The 22,680-nt window shown below is 43.3% G+C and overlaps 2 protein-coding genes across 2 annotated transcripts in view; one reads left to right on the top strand and one right to left on the bottom strand.

Moving 5' to 3' along the window:
* The window catches only part of LOC132992953 (uncharacterized), a 277,165-nt gene that overhangs the window by 171,380 nt on the left and 83,105 nt on the right, over positions 1–22,680 (top strand). The gene's annotated exons all lie outside the window — the stretch shown is intronic.
* LOC132992831 (alpha-1,6-mannosylglycoprotein 6-beta-N-acetylglucosaminyltransferase B-like) overlaps positions 1–22,680 on the bottom strand; it is a 137,842-nt gene that overhangs the window by 91,093 nt on the left and 24,069 nt on the right. The window contains exon 3 of the mRNA XM_061062354.1: positions 467–617. Coding sequence (XP_060918337.1) covers positions 467–617 — 151 coding nt within the window. The remainder of the gene's footprint in view (positions 1–466; positions 618–22,680) is intronic.

Raw genomic sequence — 22,680 nt, 5'->3', positions numbered from 1 at the left:
ATTTGTAGGATGTACCTTCTAGCAGAATATAAGCAAGTCTGTGAACATAGAAACTTTGTCAGTACTTTGCCGGTTCGTGATTGTTAACAATTTGTGTTGTGTTGTAACTGTCTGACCTCGGCCGATTAAACCGCGTTGTAATCCACAGTCTGTTTCACGATTTCATCATTGAATTTATACAGCAGCGACAACCCCCACCCGACACATACTGTATAAATCACTGCAATGAAACAGACGAAGACCAAGACAGACTCACATATCCCACAGGATTTGAACCATTAAGTGTTAAAGGAGAAATTAACGGAGTGACTTTAAATGGAATTGATTTCCTGAGCAAATATTGTTTCACATTTTTCAGTAACCAGTTACGTCTAGAAGTACCAACTAATGTCATGAGACTTTCGGTGACAAACACAGTTCAGTAAATACAAGTAAAAGGAGTAAAGGAAGGAAGAAGTCAGCGTACCTGTTGATAGCGGAGCTGAGCTCGTCGAGGCGCCGTGCGTCGGTGGTGGACGTGTTGTCCAGTTTAGACAGGCTGTCCATCCTCTTCAGAATCACCTCCAGCATGTCACTGATCTTCCTCAGCACCCCACGTGACTCCACGCCTCCCAGCACTGTGTGGCGAGCGGAGAGAGACAGGGGGATAAATGAAAAGCTGGACAGCGGAGAGTACATAACAAACTTATAAGAACAGCATGCATATTAATCACAAAAGCCTGCAGCTCGTCTGGATCTGATGCTGGCTGCGTTCCTGCTTTTGGACGACTGTCTCCGTGCACTTCACTGCCACGCTGATAAAACAAAAAGATCATTCCCTTCTGCTGGGCGCCGCACTAATGTGAAATATCTGATGACGTTTGCTCTTATTGTCCCAATGAAATCACAATATGGTTTCTTTTTCCAGTCAAAAAATAACGAGTTTCTATTTTTTTTATGTTAAAAAGGAAACATCCAACATTCTCTTTTTGTCGCTTGCTGTTGTTGTTGTTGTCTGTATTTGACTGACAGCGGATGTGAGGCTTTGGGAGCGTAGGCGTTAAACCCATAGACTGTAAATATGAATGGATGAAAAGTGACGTCATCTGTCGGTTACTGCAGGGGGCGCTGGAGTCCCATCGATGGCGCTCTCAGCCTAACTTTCAGTCGACCATATTTCCATTTCCATCTATATTAAAAAGGAAATAATCCTCAGAAAAGGAAAAGGGGTAATAATGGATTTGTTTTGGATTCTGAAATTTAAAAAAAAAAAATCAGAGAATCGAAAAAAAGACCAAGTACTTTGAGTTTTCTGTTGTATCTTTCATCACAAGAAGTTCACTGATTTACACAAGTCTTAGAGCTGAGGCGGGTTTTAAGCCTCCTGACAAACCGTTACACCGCGCCCACCTGTCAATCAGGTCAGATACGCATCTTACTGTGAACAAATCTTATCCTTCATCAAATCAAAACTGATGAGTTAGGGTTGGTTGACATTTCCCAATCACTGGCTCAAGCCCAAACGACCCCATCTTTGCTATTCTCGACTTACTTTTCCACATAAGTCGATATGGATTTGCTTTTACTTTAAGGTTGCTTTGCAGCCGTATCCATTCTGTAACATCTGCATGGATACATGTTTATGCAAGGAGCACATGATGATATACTGCCATGTGGAGCACAGGCCTCACACACAGAGAGAGGCAGACGTTTCCCCCTTTCTGTAACACACACACACACACACACACACACACACACACACACACACACACACACACACACACACACACACACACACACACACACACACACACACACACACACACACACACACACACACACACACACACACACACACACACACACACACACACACACACACACACACACACACACACACACACGCACACACACACACGCACACACACGCACGCACACACACACACGCACACACACACACACACCTACTGAGACACCACTTTAACCTCATTAGAGCAGCTCCTCTTTGCTCGAGCCCGTCTGTGATTTCTTAAAGTCTTTAAATCATCTCAGTCTTTAACCTCTATATCTACAGCCTGATCTCTCGTTTCCTCTGAGCACAGCGCCCCAGCACTGTTTTTCTGATCGTGTGTCATAAACTGGCTTTTCTACAGGCCAGACACTCTGGAGTCTGTTGTCTGAACACGGGCTCACTTTTATACCCTTTGATACACGTTATGAGAATGAGGCAGCCACCAAGACTGTGGCTTATGAAAGGCCACAAACTAATTACACCAGGTCTCTGTGCTGTCTGTGTCTGTGTGAGGGCCAATTCCATTCTTTCACCTTGTATAGCAGACAGGGGCGGGAATGTGTGTGTGTGTGTGTGTGTGTGTGTGTGTGTGTGTGTGTGTGTGTGTGTGTGCAAAGATGAATATATCATTGGTCGACATCATCGCTGAAAAGTCTTCTCAACACATAATCACTCACAATAAATGCAGCTTAAGAGAGGTAGAATACTGTGGCTGAAGAAAAGACCTTGTTAAGGTAATTACAGTGACGGGGTCAGGGTGTCTCTGGATTCGGTTATAATGACCGAGAACAAGAAGAAAGGGGACTGAAAGTTGGAGACACACACACAAACAGAGAGCTTTAGTTGTGGGCGGCTGAGGCTCAGTTGGTAGAGTCGGTTGACTCTCGACTGGAAGGTCAGAGTTTGATCTCCAGCTCCTGCAGCTACATGTCTGATATGTCCTTCGGCAAGATACTTAACCCTGAGTTGCTTCGTCGGTGGTGTGTGAATGTACATGAATGGGATTAGTTATGTGTAGGTGTGACCTGAGGTGTAAAAGAGCTTTGTCACATATGTCGGTCTATCTCCTCAAGTGCTAAAAGCAAAATGAAGAAGTTAACCTTCAAATAAATATCACAATAGCTCATGACATAAGAACAGGAAGTGTTTGGCTCAGGGTTAAAGCGTCTTCCTTTAAACTAGAAAGACTTTCTGCGTAGAGAAGCATCCAGTTTTTCACTCAATCACTAGAGATCATTTTTCCCCAAATAGATTTAAAGGGATACTTCACCCATTTGCATTAATCTTTGTATCATTAGAGACCTGGTAGTATTTTTGTCCCGACCTCATTTTCCCCTGAGAATGGAAAGTTCTGTAATTCTAAATCTGAAAAGGAGCTTCCAGTGACGCAAAAATCGCCATTTTGCGTCATCGGAAGCTGTTGCGGTTAGCGGGGTGAAACTACAACGCTAGTTCATCGTGTTTTCGACCACTGAAGCTACAGACCAATCACAGATCAGTGGGTGGGAACTCACTCCCAGAATCAAAACTTAACGTCCGCCATATTGCTTGGTAGCTATGCTAACAGGCTCTGTGGAGAAAGATGATGATGGAGAAAAAATATAATATGGGATTTGGTGATTCGGCCAAGAAGGTACCAACCTAAAAATGTATTTCACATTTCTACTACATGACCCGATGTCAATACAGACTCATGTTTCAACGGGTGAAGTATCCCTTTAAATATTTTATTGATGACTTTTGAAGCTTTAATTGGCCTCGCCTCAAAATGTATAACATAGCCTGTCCTTTAACCCCCTCTGGGCCTGGCCGTTCCAGATCACTGGATGCAGCTCTGCATCAAATTAACCGATCCAAACACAGTAAGAGTAAAGAGGACTGGAGGGAACGTGCAGCATATATGATGCAGTAAACAGGCTAATAAGATACAGCTGGAGGACATAAGGGACACATAGATCAGATTGTGTTCTCCTAGCCTCCTATCAGAGGACTTGGCAGGACCCATATTGACACTGCAAACACCTGGATTACTCTGTCCGTCCACTCTGTCAAACCCCATGTCTGCAGCCTGACAGGCAATTACAGCCAATGGGCTCCGACGCCGAGCAGCTCCGGTGCAAGGTCATCGTCCGCCTCGATCTCGAGTAACATTTGAAGGAATCCTCCGTTCAGTGAGTTATCTCCTCAGCCGCCGATGTGTTCGTCTCAGACCGACAGTGTCATGTCCTCTGCCTGTGATGAATCGCAGTGTCACAGTGTGTCAGAGGGTTGCCGTGGTGACATCTTTGTGATTGGCCGGTTAATGGATAAACATCCATGTTGAGGGTCAAGCAAATTAAATGAAGGGGGCCGCACTGAGAAAGTGATTTATCATAATGACAGTATAAATATGGGCAGTGTTTTCCCCCAAAATGCGTCTTGGCAGAGCCTCTAAATAGCACTTAAACGAGCCAACCGTCCAATAACTGTGATTTATTTTTGTTTGTAAAATGATAATGAATGAAGTGCTTTGACCTTCTGTTTGATTAGATGCTTCACGTTGTACTAAGCTGAGAAAAATAACAATGAAAAAAAGGAAGAGTCAAAAAGGTAATTATTAAAATAGCCCTGTTGCAGTAAAGCAGAGAGAGAGCTAAAATAAAGAACAAATAGTGGATGATGTGCGCTCACTGTACTCTGCAGGTAAACATAGAGAGAAAGATGTCTTTGCACTGATTGTGGTGCAACTTCTCATGTTGAACACGAGCCTTCTATAGATATTGATTTCATCGTTTTGCACTAAACTCTGACGCCCTGCACTCTCAGTTTTACAGCGTCCTCCTCGCAAGTGAGACTTATAAACGGGGGTTTAGTGAGGGTGTGCAAGTTTAGTCGACTAAATGGTTAAATATCCTCGCTAGTTGGCACCAGAATAACTCGACTGTTAATCCACTTATTAATAGTTTGGTCTTTGCTACATATATCTCAGCTACCCACCACTAGCTGGGGCTGTAGCTCCGGTTAATGTGCTTGCTCTCCCAGCTCTACAACCAGGATGTAAACGAGCACAGTGAGCTTCTCGTAGGAGCAGCGCTGTGTGTAGCATAACACCCAGAGCGATGAGTATTTACATTCAGCACAGCCGTGTGGATGTTAAGCAGCAGGGAGGACCAAAGGCTGGCGGTGCTAGTGCTGCTAACGTTAGCCAAACTAGGCAAACCAAATCACAACGTTTATCCGCCGACAATTTGAATTCTGAATGTTTTCTTTCCTTTAGAGAAGTCGGTTTAACGTAATCTAAATTTCCGTTTAGCCAACTCGGAAATGAGTCGGCTTGGAACGTCCCTAGAGTACACTTGTTAGAGGTTAAATATGTGAGAGGTTAAGCACAGTTAATTAAACATAAAGCCCAAACTGAGGCATTTATACATATCTTGAAAATATGTATTTTACTCTGGGGTGCTTTAGTCTCTCTTTTGTTGCTGTGGGATCAAAACAGGTATTCATGTTTACTAGTTATGTAATGACATATTTAGTTTAGGAGTAACTAAAAACTGACTTTGCAACTTAAAAACTTTTTATATCACAAATTCTGACAACTCTATTTGTGAGTTCAAGTCATGAGTAAATCTTACATATGTTCCAATGGTTTGATGAATCAAATGTCGTTTCCAGTCAGGGGGCTAATTGTTCTCTATGAGTCTGCGTTTCTTGACAAATCGCTGTGTCAGAATTAGTCACAGAAGCTGCTCTCCCAACGATCGCAAACGACCAGCTGTGATGAATGAGACCCGCCTTTTTGAAAAGCTGATCCTATAGCTGAGATCTGAACGCCAACTTTTGATGGAAAATACACTGGAAAAATGACCAACAATCACCATCAAGGGAATGAGTGCCCTTGTCTGCCCTGATTGGATGAAACCTCTCTCAGATCTAACTGGTGTAATATCTCTGGGAGTGAAGGGCACTGTGACCACAGAAGCTGTATGTAATGGACAGAAGCCGAAGATAAACAGCAGCGACATTACCGCAGAGTGGGAGATGGTTTGACTCACTCAAGCTCAAAGGGCAGAGGAGTCAAAAACAGGAAAGAGTGTGTGAGTGAGTGAGTGTGTGTGTGGGTGGGAGACGGGTAGACTAAAACAAGACTTGAAGGAAAAGAAGCAGCTAGAGAAAGAACAGAAGTTTACAAAGAAAAAGAACAAGAATCAAGATGAAACACTGCAATGACCACTTTAGCTTTGAGTGCTACTGTGACTCTTAACATTAAAGTTAGCTATCGATTAGTGATGAAATCTGACTGCTCAGTACAGTAGGCTCTTTCATCAGAAACATTCAGTGTATTTAATGAGTGTACAGTATGTTACTGTGATATGATGGTTTGTCAGCCTCCTGTTTAACTCCTCAAATTCAACATTTTCTTTCATTTTTGTCTTGTTTCTTTGGAGGGCAGTCGCCTTGTTAGGAAGAGAAGTTGGAGCTGAAGACGGCAGATGCTAAGCTATTAGCCAAGGATAATGTTAGCTTGGTTGGCAAGGTGCATCCATTTATAATAATGGATTTACCCAGCCAACTAATATCCTTTTCGGCTTAACGGAAATTTAGGTCCTGTTAAACCAACAAGAAAAGACTCTGAAAACAGTCAAACTTGAACACAATTGTGGCGCCGGGTAGCGTGAGCGTTTATGTCGTGGGCCCCATCTACAGAGGCTACAGTCCTCATCACAGCGGCTGTTTGTTTGAATCTGACCTCGGCCCTTTGCGGCATGTCTTCCCTCGCTCGGTACACCCAACATTTCCTCTCTACAGATGTTCTGTCCAATAAAGGCAAGAAGGCCCAAATGAAAGAATTTTTTAAACTGTACACAATTTATTCATTCTTTGGCTGCAGCCCCGGCTTGTAGCGGGCGGCTGGATGAAGTTTGAGCAAAACATTTGACCGGCACCAAAGACCAAAATATGAATAATTCCTTTAACCAAGTAGTAATTCTGGTGTCGACTAACGAGGGCGATGATGTTAAACTGGAATAAAAAGGAATGCAGGTTTAAAGATGTTTCCACATGTGCTTCATCCTAACCTTGAACTGCAAAGAATCAACTATAAAAACAGAGAACAGCAATTTATTTTCTAATCACAAACAATTCAAAGCCTTTTTTTTAAAAAAAAGCTTCACTAATCCTGAAAAAAGAATGAACACAAAAAGAGTCAGATGTAAAAGGACTCAAATGAAAAAGGTTAAAAGTGCATTTGGAACATTTCTCATCTATTGATGCAAACGGGCAAGTTTAACAGCTTAAGGTCTTCTATGCATTTCCACCACTTCAACAGGACGAAGTGAAGCTAACCAAGGTCTTCAGTTTAAGGGGAAATAAGCCAGATGTCAGAGCCGTACAGATGTTAGAGTTACCCAATCACAAAGGGGTATTAGCATCAGTGTCACATAACTGTTGACGACCACGGTACCAACACATTTCCCATATGTTAGAGAAAGCGTCCTTATTATGAGCTAATGGTGTTATCTCTGTTTTCACCTTCTGTTCAACCTACTAAAGCTCAAAGCAGCCTCTCCAGCACCCGGGGGAATTATTATTGCAATTCACATTAGTGAACTCGCAGCTAGCTGCGTTCTTCATCGACGCACAAGCCGAGTGTTGTATAGGTTTTTGTTTGGTCTCATGACAGCTGATGTCGGCTTTGTCAACAGCAATTACAGAGGAGAAACTAATCTGACTCGTATTTTCCAGGGTACAGTCTCTGGGTTTACAGCTTCTGCCAATGCCAGAAGAGGTCGCAATGCTCCAGCATCAGGGCCACAGGCCGAAACACATCGGTCTAACTTATTTAAAAAAAAGTTAATCTACATACTACAAAGTGCTGCTGGAGCATTTCCACCTCTTCAAGCCTTTCACTCTTCATTCACCTTGTTAGTTGGGTGAAGTTGTGCCAGACAATCCCACTCTACCAATTCCAGGAGTCTTTTAAACTGTTTGCATGTTTACTTTATGGATTGTCCAATAAACAAAAGAGAATACTAAGCAAACGAAGCAATCTGAGGTCAGGGGTGCCGCTATCACAAAAAACCATTTGTTAATGGACATGTCCCTGAAATGAGTGTTCCATTTATAATCCATTGTGTAAGTCAATAACATACTTCATGTTGAAAATGTCCAGAGCGATCAATGCATGCAAAAGTCGATTGATGTGTCACTGTTCCAGTTATGTTGTAACTTCACCTTCAACAACAAGGACGTTAACAAATCAAAGATTGAAACATCAAGAAAGTGGAGACACCTGAGACGATATTTACTCGGATAAGACTTGTACAGAAAGTAACGTATGAGCATGAAGAAACTTGTTTCAAGAGATCAACTTCAAAAGTAGTTTGGGCCTTTAGTGAAGAATGGAGCACAGAGCTGCTGCTGCTGTTTGTGTTTGAGTCAGATAAATGCAGACTTAAGATTCAATGAGAGAAAGCGGTGAGCTGCTGGTGCACCATTTCATGCCGTGATTGGCTTCCCCCACTGGCACAGGGTGGAATAAATACAAAAAGCACACTTCTGCACACACACACACACACACACACACACACACACACACACAGGGCTCTGCTTTAGCCACCATATTGGACTGAATATTTAGTGTCACGGTACATCATATTCCTCCTGAGGACAGAGATGTGTGAAGCGTGAAGAGAATTCTTGTTACTGTCTCCAAACGGGGCGACTGAAAACTTAGACCATGCTTTTTGTGTAAGTGTGTGTGTGTGTGTGTGTGTGTGCGTGTGCGTGTGCGTGCGTGTGTGTGTGTGTGTGTGTGTCTCCACAGAAAGCTGACTCCTCTCCCTCATCCAATTTCAATGTCCCAGCAGCACAATTTTGACGGTTGGAAGAATTAACTTGATGGACTTGAAATTAAATCGCCGGCCAGATGCAGCTTCACTAAGAGTCCATACAGAATACCAAAAAAAAACGTACAGGAGAAGTCGCTCTATCTGCCTTTGTGACTGAAATCACAGCATGAAACAGCCACAGCACGTCCGCCCAGCTCCACTTTTTATGGCAAAGTTCAGGACACAAAGGGGACGTTCGATGTACAACATCTATGACTCCTCTCCATTAAACCCTTTTTATGTCACTAAATTCAGAAATTTCATCCAGTGGGGGAAAGTCTTTGTCAGTGTGAACTCTACCAAAAAAAAAAAAGAAAAGAAGAGCTTTCATATCCCAGCACAGTGGGGGCGCCGCCGTGTCAGAGACAGCGCAGGCAGGGGTATGTTTCTTTAGCATATAAGAATATCTTTGACTAAAGCCTCTATTGTGTGAAAGCTACAATATGTAACGGATTCCTCCGCTGAGGTTGAATGCTTAGCGAAACAGAAAAGAGCAACGAAAAAAAGAGTGGGTCTGCTTCCATTTAGAGAGCATGATTGTGCCCCCCGGGTGTTCTGGCAGCCTGTGTGTGTGTGTGTGTGTTTGTTTATCTTTGTTAAAAGGACAGAGGGCAAAGAGAGGGCACTCTACAGCGGGATGGAGAGGAAGGTTTTTACTGTTGTCAAACTTGTCTGATGCAATTAAACCTTCAGATTACGACGGTAAAATGTTAAGCCCAACACATCAACCTGTGCGAGCTCTATTTCAGTGAAGCACAGAGCTGCTTCGATTTGAACATGAAAAAAAGTGTTAAAACTCACAGTCCAGACCGACAAACCAATCACAGCATGATAACATACAAGTAGGTATTTTGAGAATGATGAAATCCAGTCTGAGGGAGTGAGTATTCACATATCAAGCATTATTGAGCTCCGTCTCTGGAAATGAAAACGTCTTGAAGTACACTCTCTATCATATATGTGGTGGGTTTGTGAGACAGCTCTGAACTATAATCCTTCCTGTGGTGAGCCTGCCAATCATTTTCCTCCGTGTGTGTGTGTGTGTGTGTGTGTGTGTGTGTGTGTGTGTGTGTGTGTGTGTGAATGAGATGCATGTGTCGATACAATCCGCTCTGTAAGCATGGCTGCAGATGTAAACAACACAAGACCACTGACTTAGTCAAACGAGAGCGTACGCTTGCATACACACATTGAAAGAGAGAGGTATTAGGTGTGTCAGAATAGGATGGGTCTCTGATTGGCTTGGGGGGGGGGTTGCATATTCATGAGAAGAAAACCATTTGTGGTTTAATGAAAGCTGACAGAAGGGCCTGCTGGATTGGAGTTGACACGGTAAATTAACCGGAGAGCGGTGTACTTTCGTCACAGGAACACACACACACACACACACACAGACACACACAGGAAGCTACTAAAATAAGAAAAAAACACACATATTTAATTAATTATTGAAATGATTCATCAACTCAACGGATAAACTTTTGCACGATTACTTAATGCAATAAATAGTAGCCATATTTTTTTTGTTGGTTTTCAACACAACTAGTGTAAATGTTGCTTCAGTGCACAGTACGGTATCTATAGCAATATGCAAAGAGTTAGCTCTTCTGTTTAGTGTTTAGTGGTAGGAGGGGACCAGGAAAAAAAAGAGAAGCAGATAAAGATGAAGTGTTGTGTTGGGGAAAGGTTTAAAGGTGAGGGACTGAAAATATAAATGAGAGTGAACTCACAGGTTGACTTTAATATGGACTGTTAAAGGTCACATATTAAGCTAAATACACTTTAGTGTTTCTAACACTATCATGTGTCCCTAGTCCATCACAAAAAGTCTTCAAAAAGTCCATCCTCTCCGTCTTCTTCCTGCTCCACTTTTCAAAAAATGTGTGCTCAAACAGGCCGTTTGGAGATGTTCCCTTCATGACATCACAAAGGGCAGCAGCCCCTCCCCCAGGTGGGTGACACTCCCACAGCTAGGTGTTTGTTCTGCCCTCTGAGTCTGCCTTCTCACCGTAAACAATAGGACATGGAGTGAGAGAGCACCGAGTACACCCGAGCCCTTCCAGAGAGGGGGCGTGGTCAGACACAGCTCATTTACATATTTAAAGGTACAGACACAGAAACAGCCTGTTCTGAGCAGGGCTGAAATAGAGGGGTTTATAGACATGATCAAATACAGGATCAGAGTGGATTCAGAACAAGAAACTTCACACACATGTTTTGAGGAGCTCTGAGACTTATTTAAACCGAAGAAGAGGAGGAGGATATGTTCAATTATTTTAAATTAGAGACATCCAACATGCCATTTTTTGCTTCCAAGTGCGATTGTAATAACAGACATGCTGCCACGATAAACAAGGTCTGCCTCACAAATGTAGTTTTAGAACACGATGTTGCCTTGGCCGCAGCTATTATGTTATCTACACTCTTAGCTATGATAGAGAGGATCCGAGATGACTCACTCCTCAACAGCTCAGCGCTGGAAAACAGAATTATTTCCGTGCACAGCATGAACAAAAAAAGACTCTTCTGAGGAATAATTAACAATTAAATCCTTTGGCAACTAAATTTGTCGTATTGATTGTTGTTGACAGTGTTGACTAATAGTTGCACCCCTAGCAGAGAATCACGATGATATCCCATGACGCATTATGGGAATATTTAATTAGTGCTTAATAACTCTGTGGGGCTCGGGAATGTTTTGTTTTAGATATTTCATCTTAGTGAGTGTAATTTTAAATGCAGGGGCTTCCAGCTGTGACTAAGAATAGGCAGACATGTCCCGGTGAAATCACCATGGGTGCTGTCATGGTGCTCTGCCTGTTGTTTCCCCATTATTTGCTGTCAGCTTCAGGATTTTGTCTCCAGATGACATCATCGCTGCAGTCGGTCTGGGCACCTCGGGACAGCTCTGGAGACTTGTTCAAAACCACCACCTCCAGCTCAGACAAGTACACATTCATTCACATGTGATGTGTGTGCACACTGCTCAGTTTGATTTTCATCATCTTCTTCCTCCTCTCTCTCTCTCTCATGACTTTCAGCTCTTTCTCTATTCTTTATTAAAGGTTGTCAACACTTCAATACTTTTCGACACCGCATGTTTTCAAATTAATCCGTTAGGGGCGCTGGATGGCCTAGCGTACATGTTTCAGGCCCTAAGTACAGAGGCCTAAGTCCTCATCGGCCGTGGGTTCGAATCCGACCTCGACCCTTTGCTGCATGTCATCCCCCCAAGAGCGTCTCTCTTCAGCTGTCCTATCTAATAAAAGATGTGCAACTTTTTGATCCAGTAGACGACGCCCTTGAGCATCAGCATTAAACCCAAAAAAAAACAGCTTTGTTCTGTTTGTCTGTCGCAAACAGAGAGCCGAGGAGGACAAAAATGCACAAATACAAATGCGATGCTTTGGTACGGAAATGCTGCCAGTGTATTTCTGCAGATTAGACTGTGTGCCGGAGTTTGCCTGCAATTTCTGGTGATTAAAAACCAGGATTTTCATCAATATCGGGTGCCTAGGACTTCTATTTTTTCAAGTATGGATATCGTTTGATTTTTGCCAGTATCGTGTTAAAGTCTAAAATACTTATTGGTTGAACCCTATTTTCACTGCTAGACCAATTTTTCATCGCCCCTGTCCACTTCCCCCTCCCCTTTAATCAGCAGAGAGGAAACAACACAAACCAGTGGATTGGTGCACCGTGCAGCTTCCTCTACCAGCTCCATTACATCCACTCTCCTGACTCCCACACCTACATTCAATTACTACAAATGATGCGCACTTTAATTATTACTGCACAGGAGCTCTACTGTTCATTAGCCGAGAGAGGACAGGGCCGTGTGCAGACGGAGCAGAGTGGGACGGCTTTTCTCTTTGAATCTGAACAATGGGAGTGTGAGGACTGAGTGGAGGGCAGGCCTGTGGAATATAGAAATGCAGCAAATGAAGCATGAAGGGAGTGAAATATCATGGTGGCGATAAAGCAAACACAATGAATACCAATGATCTCAAATACATTTTAATAAGCCGTCGGAGCACACATGATGGGATGATCAATGCGCTTATTTCATAGCCTACAGAAGAGAGCAGAATCTAACCAGCTGCTGATGATGGAGAATACATCACAATGCTTAATCTTAATCCCTCCTCTTGATTCAGCTTTAGAAATATTCATTGTTCCATCTGATTTTGACATTTTTTCAGCGCTCGTTCAACGTTGTCGAGGCAAATTGGATTTCATGACGGCAGATGGGATGGATGGTGGGATATTAAAGACACAAAGAAAGACAGACAGCTACAACGCTTATTAATGCTGACAGTTTCTGTCACTTCTCTTTTTCAGCGCTTCTTTCCTTCAAAGTGATCGAGGAGAGCAGAGGAGAAGAGGAGAAGAGGAGAGGAGAGGAGAGGAGAGCAGAGACACGAGAGGAGAGGAGAGGAGAGGAGAGGAGAGGAGAGGAGAGGAGGGGAGGGGAAAGGAGAGGAGAGGAGAGGAGAGGAGAGGAGAGGAGAGGAGGGGAAAGGAGAGGAGAGGAGAGGAGAGGAGGCGAGGAGAGGAGAGGAGAGGAGAGGAGAGACACGAGGAGAGGAGAGGAGAGGAGAGGAGGGGAGAGGAGAGGAGAGACACGAGGAGAGGAGGGGAGAGGAGGCGAGGAGAGGAGAGGAGAGCAGAGGAGAGGCACAAGAGGAGAGGAGAGGAGAGGCACGAGAGGAGAGGAGAGGCACGAGAGGAGAGGAGAGGCACGAGAGGAGAGGAGAGGCACGAGAGGAGAGGAGAGGCACGAGAGGAGAGGAGGACAGAAGAGGAGAGGAGAGGAGAGGAGGGGAGAGCAGAGGAGAGGCACGAGAGGAGAGGAGAGGCACGAGAGGAGAGGAGAGGCACGAGAGGAGAGGAGGACAGAAGAGGAGAGGAGAGGAGAGAGGGGTGAGGGAAGAGTCGGAGCATGGCTGGATTTGTTCTGTGTCTCAACAGTTCAGCTTCAGCTCCTCGTGTTTGCATACAGCCGCTGTGAGAGGCTTTTGTCTTAGTTTGACTTTGTTCTGAAGACGCCCGAGTCAAAATTCAAAAACCCTTGTCCGATCTTTATTTTCTTCACTTATTCCTTTCTTTTATTTTTCCATTTCTTTCCCTCTGTAATTTTCTGTTTCCCCTCGATGTCGCCTTGATTCTTCATAGCTTATCTTTCGATGATGACAGAGGTTGAAAAACTCTGGTCGCTATCTCTGAGCGCGCAGACAAACACCCACACAAAGCACTAGAGACAGATAAATATTTAAAAAAACTATATTTGAATAGAGACTAAATTGTATATATAAAAATACAGGATGAAAGGCTAATCTGACAAGTGCAGTGTGTGTGTGTGTGTGTGTGTGTGTGTGTGTGTGTGTGTGTCTCTTGATGAAACTATGATGAAATGTTGTGATGGTGCCGGCTGTTTCAAACGACACTTTCAAACAGATACAAAATAAATCATTTCTTCATCAAATAGAATTCTTCTTCAACAACAACAACAACAACAATGCAGTGTTTTTTTCCGCTGAACTGAACGGTGACATTTACGAGTGATGACCTCACTTTTGATCTCACACCATCCTGACAGGTTTGACAGACACGGGCCCTGGCCCTCGTTACCATTTCCACCACCTACCCAAGTCGCTGTCTGATCTCAGAAAGCGTTGCTCTGATGACTTTCACCACTTCGGCGCCGCTCTGCTGTTCGGAGCAGACAGACACACCGCTGCAGGGGCTACTTTCTCCACAACACCGTCAGTGTGTGTTAGTGTGACGGAGCGTTGTGCTTCCACGCTGAGACTGGCAGAGATGGAGAGGTTGAGTTAAGAGTGTGTCAGTGTGTGTGTGTGTGTGTGTGTGTGCGCCTGTCAGATGGGGATTTGCAAGATTTAGATGGGAAATGTGTGTGACATGACCTTTTCGCTGTTCTTTGCAGCTGAATGTGCATATTTGGTTTACATTGTGTAAACACGTTTGTGTGTGTGTGTGTGTATGTGTGTGTGAGCTGGCCCTGTTTTTCTCTCATAGAGGAATCCTGGAAACATTCGGGTAAAGAAGGAGCTTTAAAGGGGGGTGTGTCTGTCTGAATGGGGGAGTGGTCAGCTTACTGGGTTCATTTTCACATTAGGATAGACAAATGGGCAAACGTCTCATGTTTGAGGCTTCTTGGCATTTGTACTGTATTATTACAGAGATGGTCTGATGTGGGTGAGGAATACAATGTGATGATAATGTCTCAAAAAATCAATTTCATTTAAAAATCATTGATGGATTTCCCCTGCCTGTTCCTACAGTAGGTCTCTGTAGTCGTTTCATTACAGTATTATTAAAGGTCACATATTCTCCTCCTCTTCAATCAGTGTAAATAAGCTCCTCAAAACATGTGTGTGAAGTTTCTTGTTCTAAATCCACTCTGATCCTGTATTTGATCATGTCTATAAACCCCTCTATTTCAGCCCTGCTCAGAACAGGCTGTTTCTGTGTCTGTATCTTTAAATATGTAAATGAGCTGTGTCTGACCACGTCCCCTCTCTGGAAGGGCTTGGGTGTACTCTGTGCTTTCTCGCTCCATGTCCTATTGTTTACGGTGAGAAGGCAGACTCAGAGGGCAGAACAAACACCTAGCTGTGGGAGTGTCACCCACCTGGGGGAGGGGCTACTGCCCTTTGTGATGTCATGAAGGGAAAATCTCCAAACGGCCTGTTTGAGCACACATTTTCTGAAAAGTGAAGCAGGTAAAAGACGGAGAGGATGGACTTTTCTCATCATTGGGGGGTTTGTAGACAGACTAGAGACACATATTAGAGTTAGAGAAAAATAGTGGAAGTGGACTTTTAGTGCCATGTGGAATTTGTCAAACTTACAGTTCAAATCAGATATTAGTTGCAATAAGAGCTTGGATTCTGGTGAAACCAAAGTAAAGAAAAGGGATCGGGTAACTTTGGGACCTCAGGCATCACATGAACAATGCAGGAGGTCTGGCCAGTAAAGAGAGAAGAAGCTCTCAGACTCTATGATAGATTAATGGTGGATTCATGTTGGGTCTCTGTAAATGAGATTACACTGTCTATGTCACTGAAATAAGGGAAGAGATACCAGAAGTTAAAAAAAACCTCTTGCCCAAATGAAGACATTTTAATCATGACATGGAAATAAAAAAATCACCAGGGACAAACTGGCACTTTTCCCTTCAGTGAGGACGATTGCAAAGTGCATTTCGAAGCTGCATAAACCCTCCTGCATCTATACATTAGACCCTGCACAAGAAAAGCAATACATGCCACTTGAAGATGAAAATCCCATTAGGCAGATTATTCTGCTTTGTATTCCGCTGCCATTAAAGTTAATGAGAATCAACATTAGGAGTAACATATTGTTCCTCTGTGAGGCTGTGTGCTCTGCAGACTTTACAGAAGACAAAATGTTGCACCATGTGGTTCAGCATGTCGGGAAGATGCTCATGTTCTGCATGGCCGAGCCTTAGGCATGAGATTGCATGTGCGGTATCTTCTCTGCCTCTGCATTATCTTTCACTACGTCTCCCGAAGGCCTCCTATCAATCAACATGACAATGAGACATGGTTGCACTGCAGCCCTGAGGGGAGGATAAGTGGAGGATGAGGGAGCGAGAGAAGGACAGCGGTAAAACATGTTTAAGATATAAGTGGAATGCAGTGGTCATCCATCGGTGTTTGACAAATAACAAGATAATGCCAGAGGCCAGAGTCATATTTTACAAATCATATCACACATACAATACAAAAAGAGCAATGCTGCTATCCAAAAATATGAGAGTGAAGAGAATGTCGAGCTGTGCAGTGCTTTTTCTTTTTCTCCTTGTCCTTCAATTCACTTGTTATATATATTCCTTGTGCGTCATAAACACTTGCGGGAAACTTTTCTAGACATGGACAATGGTGACTCATTTTCACTTATACACAACTTTACCCAAGTTACACTAGGGATGGGTCTTTATAGTAATCTGAATATTTTAGTATGTGTACTCGGGTACACGCTAGTTAGATATTTTTCTGTTTAAAAACAGTCAAACGTGGACGTCCGGTGGTCTGCTCTGTATTCTGCGGTGTGTCATCATCATTACTGTGTGTTGGTAGGACAGCGGCCCTCAAATCAACTTTTTAATCAAACAATTAAAAAGTGATGGTGACGTATGACTTTGTGGTGAGAGCTGTCCATGAGTCTGTAGTAACATGTCGTCATTTTGCTGCTCTTTCCTCTCACATCTTTTCCACTCTCGTAGCTCCTGTTCTCCGTGATGGTGACCATCAGCTCATAGAACTTAATGGAAGCATATATCCTGTCACCACTTTGGTCATTTTGCTACGAGCTCATCCGGACATAAGACGACTTTTCTTCACTCTGGTGTCATCACAGTGACGTGAGCTAACAGGGTTAGCAAAGATGTCCGTCTGTGCTGGTTTCTCCTTGTGCTTGAAATGCATGTGGTTAAATATTCTGAGTATTTCTATGACATGCAAGTTTAACTGCACGTTATCCTTGTTTTTTTCTGTTTGTAATGTGCTCTCGTTAGACTTACTGTAGCTGCCGTAAAGCAGTTGTTGTTGCCGCGATCCCGGTCCCGGTGCACATACGTACATTCATTAAGGCAAACCCAGAAAGCTCGGTTTCGCATGTGAAGCTGACTGAGTCCAACTACTGTAGCCGATCACAACACTTGGGCGGATGCACGACTACAAATACATTACTGGAATAATCGTTTCAACTCGTACCCATCATCATCTGGAAACCTTTTAAACTATGTCTTATGGTAACAAACACATAGGCCAGGTGGACGGTTTCTATGGTGCTATGGAACCAAACCAAAGGGTCTCATCACTTTCTGCCTCTCTAAGTCCGTCACTGCAAATGTATCCGGTTAGATCGAGTGCAGATACTTTAACAGCTATGTGCGACATCGAGAACATGTCTTCTTCTAACATCAATCCATTCTGTGACCTCTCAATTGTCTGTCTGTCATTTGTCTCCCGATTCCTTTTCCTTCAAATCAAATCTTTAAGCCCCTCCATCTTGCTCTCTCCGGACTTCAAACTGTTTCTCTGTAATACAGCCCTCAGCACATAAATTAGCATCCGTCAAGCCTCTGTGCTGAGAGCTTTGGCAGAGATCTACTCTCTTATTTAGCTCGGTGGAACACTTCAGCACCCTGGCACCTTCAGTCATCCCGTTATTTACTCTGGCTCACAGGTAATGGAGCAGACGACTGGTGAAGCCGTGTGTGAGAGAGAGGAATGACATACCGCTCCTGGAGCCAGAATGGACATCTGGCCTTCTGATGCCGGGAGGCCGAGTTGCAAACTGAGGATATACAAATGTTTACAGCAGAAATTAACAGCTGGCCAGGGGCGGTTTAGGTGTACAGAGCTTATCTGACGGCCGTCAGCGGTGCCGTGTGCCTTATAGAGCCAAAATAGTAAAAACTGAACAACTTGCTTTAGAGGCACACAGATGTTTCATGTCATTTTCACTCTCCTTTTTTGTCTTGTTTTTTGTCGTATTGACTACAAATTATGCAGGCTGGGGAAAAAAACGATGTTCCACTACATCCCTGGAAAGGCTTCTTGGGAGCATACATCTTTCAAAGTGCGAGCGGCTTTTGTGCTGCGACTAGAAAGGGATAAACAACAGCTTTTTGTTGGAACAGCCATCACGCTTTTTGCAAGTGCAAGCTGCTGAACTTTAAGACGCTGATAGAATTTTAAAGCAGAGATTTTCTTTTTTGTTTGTTACCCAAGATGTGAAAACAGAGGGCATGGTTTAATTTTTCAGGAGTCACAGTTAGAAGCAGCTCGCTGTTCTCAAAGCCACACTGAATGAGAAAAGACTTATTGTTTTATGAGTGACTAAGAGAACATACAAAAAACAATAATATCAAAAATAGTTTTTCTCTATTGACTTAAAGGCAGGGTTGGTCATTTCCTCCAGATTCACTTTTTAAGATTTTGGTTGAAATTGTCTTTAGGTCCTGACAGAAATTAATAACTTGTGCTTTGAAAAAGGAGCAAAGAAAATCCCTCATCTGTATCAGTTTGTAAACCTGTAAAAACTTTGACCAATGTCTGCCACGAGGTACCAATCTGATGAACCAATCACACGCCTCCCTGTCTCCCTGCTCGCGCTCTACTCTTCGAGTGCTCTAGCTCACACTCAAAGAGCGTCACCGATGACTTTAGGAGTTTATACTGAGAGTTTACTTCGCGCTGAATGAGACATGAGACGACGTAGTTTCTACACAATGCAAGAGATGAGCTGAGGTCCACTTCTGGAGCAACGTCGCTCAAGTGAGGGGGCGTGGCTTTAGAGGGAGCACAGAGGGGAGGGGGTGGGTATAGACGGAGCACAGAGGGAATAAAAAGAAAAACGGCTCCATCTTGATTTTGAAAACGATGCATGTTGGACGCATAGCTGACATGATTGACAGGTGGGCGCGGTGTAACGGTTTGTCAGGAGGTTTAAAGCCCGCCTCAGCTCCAGCTCTCAGCCTGTCGTTAGGTTGACTGAAAGTTAGACTGAGACAGCATTTCCAACATGGAGACCGCCATTGATTAACTGGTGCCAACTGAGATGGTCCTCAGAGGGGCGGCCCAGGTTTTGGTCCAACCTGTGGCTCCTTTCCTGCACGTCATTCTCCACTCTCTCTCTCTCTCACCCTGATTTCCTGCTCTATCCACTGGCCGAAACTGTGGACCATAACAAATATCTTCTCATTGCTTCTTCTTCATTATTCACACTTCTTATCGTTTTTGGGATATTGAACAGCGTTATCGCACGTTGCATATTTTGTCTCATATTGTGCAGGCCTGGAAAGAAATGCGAAAGAATGAAATATTGAATAAAAGAACTTTGTTATGAGCACCAGCCAGCAGACTGTGAAATCTTAATCAAGCTGAGTTAATTAGAAAAACTCATTAAAATAAAGCATAATCACTAAATCTCATTCTCCATCAAATGTAAGTGTTTGATGAGATTTGAAATCTGCAGCTGAGCATCAGACCAAATAAACAACGAGGAGGAGAAAACCAAAGAAGAGAGAGGGGAGGAAATCATGAAGTAGGCCAAATGACGAGAGGACCCCCGATAGGTTGAGTGTTCACATGAAGTAAGACCAGAGTGACCACACACCACACACACCACACACACCACACACACCACACACACCACACACACCACACACACACACACACACACACACACACACACACAGGAATCAACACATACATACACTGAAGCTCAGAGCCTGATCTGTCTTCCTCCTGCTTAATCTGACAGCCATGTCAGTTTCAATAAACCTCTGTTTGCAGCTCAGGCTCTCAGCTCTCCACCTAATTGCATTACCTCTCAGCTACCTGCGCTGTGTTTTATTCTGATGATACCGAGGCCGACATGAGATGTGAGCTATTGGAAACATTCAGAACAAAGTGGCCGCTCAGTTGTCTACATTACTTTGCACTTGAAGGTGAAAGTCAGTGACTTCTACAGTGTTGAAACATGAGCACACAACACAACACAAATGTGAACAGCGTGCATACAAAGAACACACTTATTAAATCCCACAGGAAGCCTTTTCTATTATGTATTCATCACTCTGTGCCGGGGACGCTGTTCTCCTGAAATATTGATGATAGTGACTAGACATTGTCTTTGTGTTGTTCCAATGTGAACAGCAATAAATATGTAATTCTGTTACCACTTCTGTGTGTGTGTGTGTGTGTGTGTGTGTGTGTGTGTGTGTGTGTGTGTGTGTGTGGCATATTAAATGGAGTGTGTGAAATAGGAATATCTACATTAAAAGTCCTGCAAAGTTCTTCTATCTGAAAGCAAAAACCTGCTACCATTTGTTTGTTCATCCACATGCTTTTAGCAAAAAGACAATACAGCAGCCTGCAGTCAGTGTGTGTTAAGAATGGCAGACACACACAGACATGTAGTCATCAGGGGGATTTTTGAATGACTTTAATATCACAAAGTTGTGTTTATCACGAGCTAGCTTGGTAATCTTTCAGTTTTTAACACCCCTCCTAAGCCTGAAGGGTGTGTGGGTGCAGTGTGATGTCACCGTTGGGTGTGGAAACAGGTGTGACATAACATGTTTCTAACCCTCATCATCACTAACTGATAGTGATGCAGGTTTGTTCAGAAGTGCAATTAAAGAGGGGTGCTCACACTACAAGGCAAACGGGCCGATTTCGGACCCCATTCCCCCCTCCCGACCAAATTCAGCAAAAGCCTGATTATATGACGGTTCAAAAGATGATCTTGCCAGATTAAGAGTGATTTTACCCTCCCTGATCGATCAGGGCCGCGACTATTTGAAATCCTGGGGAGGACAGCCGAGCATGGAATCTGTGCTTTTTCACTTTTTATCAAAACCTAGAACAGCCTGAGGCAGATACTGATATCGATTTTAAGGTTTTTACTTGTCGACAGAATTAAGTAAACACATAGAATGTAAATCTGTGACTGACTGGTGAACAGTCCAGGGTGTAACCCCGCCATCCATTAAAGGTAATGGATGGATACAGTGTAGATCCACTCTATACGTCTCCTTCAGTGGATTGGCTTTAGACGTCGTGATACTGGATACAACAGCACCACTTTTTCCTACACTGCAGGCTGTTACCTAAAAGTCACAGACAGTCGATCGACATTGAATTGGCCACTTATTCTCTCCTCGTCCCGCCATTGGCCCACAAATGATGATATGTGGTCACGTTGACACGCACAACACAGCTTCACCTCAACAAATGTTGTCTGGTCAGTGACAGCAGTGACACTGATTGGTCGTGTAATGATGGTCTGGTATTGATTTGTTCAGCTGCAGACAGAAGACGTTTAGCTTAAAGGTAGAAATGATGGGCCCGTTTCCACAGGTCGTTTTAACCCTTCAAGGGGACGCAGGAGAGAAGAGCTCAACTAGCAACTAGTTAAAGATAGCGTAGTGATGTTTTGCTGTGATTTCACTATAAATCTCACTTCAATTCATGATTTAATTTTAAATTTAACCACATTTTTGTACATATTTTCACAATAATTGGTCAAATATTTGATTTGAAAACATTCTAAATATCTGTATTTTTGGAAGTCATCTGTCGACCCCCCGTTTCAGTGGCTTAGGACGTCCCCATTGTTTCAGTGATGAACTATTTTGGGTTTTTTTTAAACTCTGCTGTGTGTGTTAGTGAACAGGCTAAGTGACGTGCTGCTCGTTTGAAAACGGCCCACACTGGTTCTATTTCTGTGAAGTTCCACACACACCTTCACTTTATTTGCAGCGGGACAAATCACCAGAAACGAAAAGCGAGAAACATATCTCATCCCACCCTGCACCATCTCTCTCAGTGTTTCTGCTCGTTTATTATCAAAGTCCATCTGCTGCAGTTCACCCTCCTCTCTGCTTGTTAGGAAAAGGTGTTGAATAAAACCCACACTGTTTATTTGGCCTTGTTTTATAAACACTAAGTCTGCCATTTGATTTCTACTTAACCACGTATTTATGTTCAGTTTATTTCATGTCTCCTGTCTAAAGCCTCAGTGTGAATCTCCATGTTCTTTTATTATAGCTGCTTTTATTGAACATGTAAGAGTACACACTTTGATGAACGCTGCACGCTGCTGCTCTACCCAGATTCTAAAACGATAAAAGGAAATTGAGTGTGCTGACCCTTCTGTTTTCTTGTAATTCTTTTTGTGGTCGTGCATCTGAAGATTTGTTACTTATTGAGCGTTCTCCTTTTTCTGCTGTTTGAATATACAAACTTTCTCATGAAAAATATATATGTATGTACAATTTAACATCTTCAAAGTACATTTCAACTCTTGTCAGTAAATGTGTAATAATCCTTTAAGAAGGGTCGGCTATCTGTTTGAAAAGAAATCTTAATCAGGATCCCTAAATAGTAACAAGACACAGACACCGTGCTGAAACATGGCAGCAACAAACGTCAACCCTTTAACATCAGGAAAACATTACATGCCAGGGTTTACATGATG

Source organism: Labrus mixtus, chromosome 2 (genome assembly GCF_963584025.1).
Source record: "Labrus mixtus chromosome 2, fLabMix1.1, whole genome shotgun sequence".
NCBI lineage: Eukaryota > Metazoa > Chordata > Actinopteri > Labriformes > Labridae > Labrus > Labrus mixtus.
This window is presented reverse-complemented; position numbering and strand designations above follow the sequence as displayed.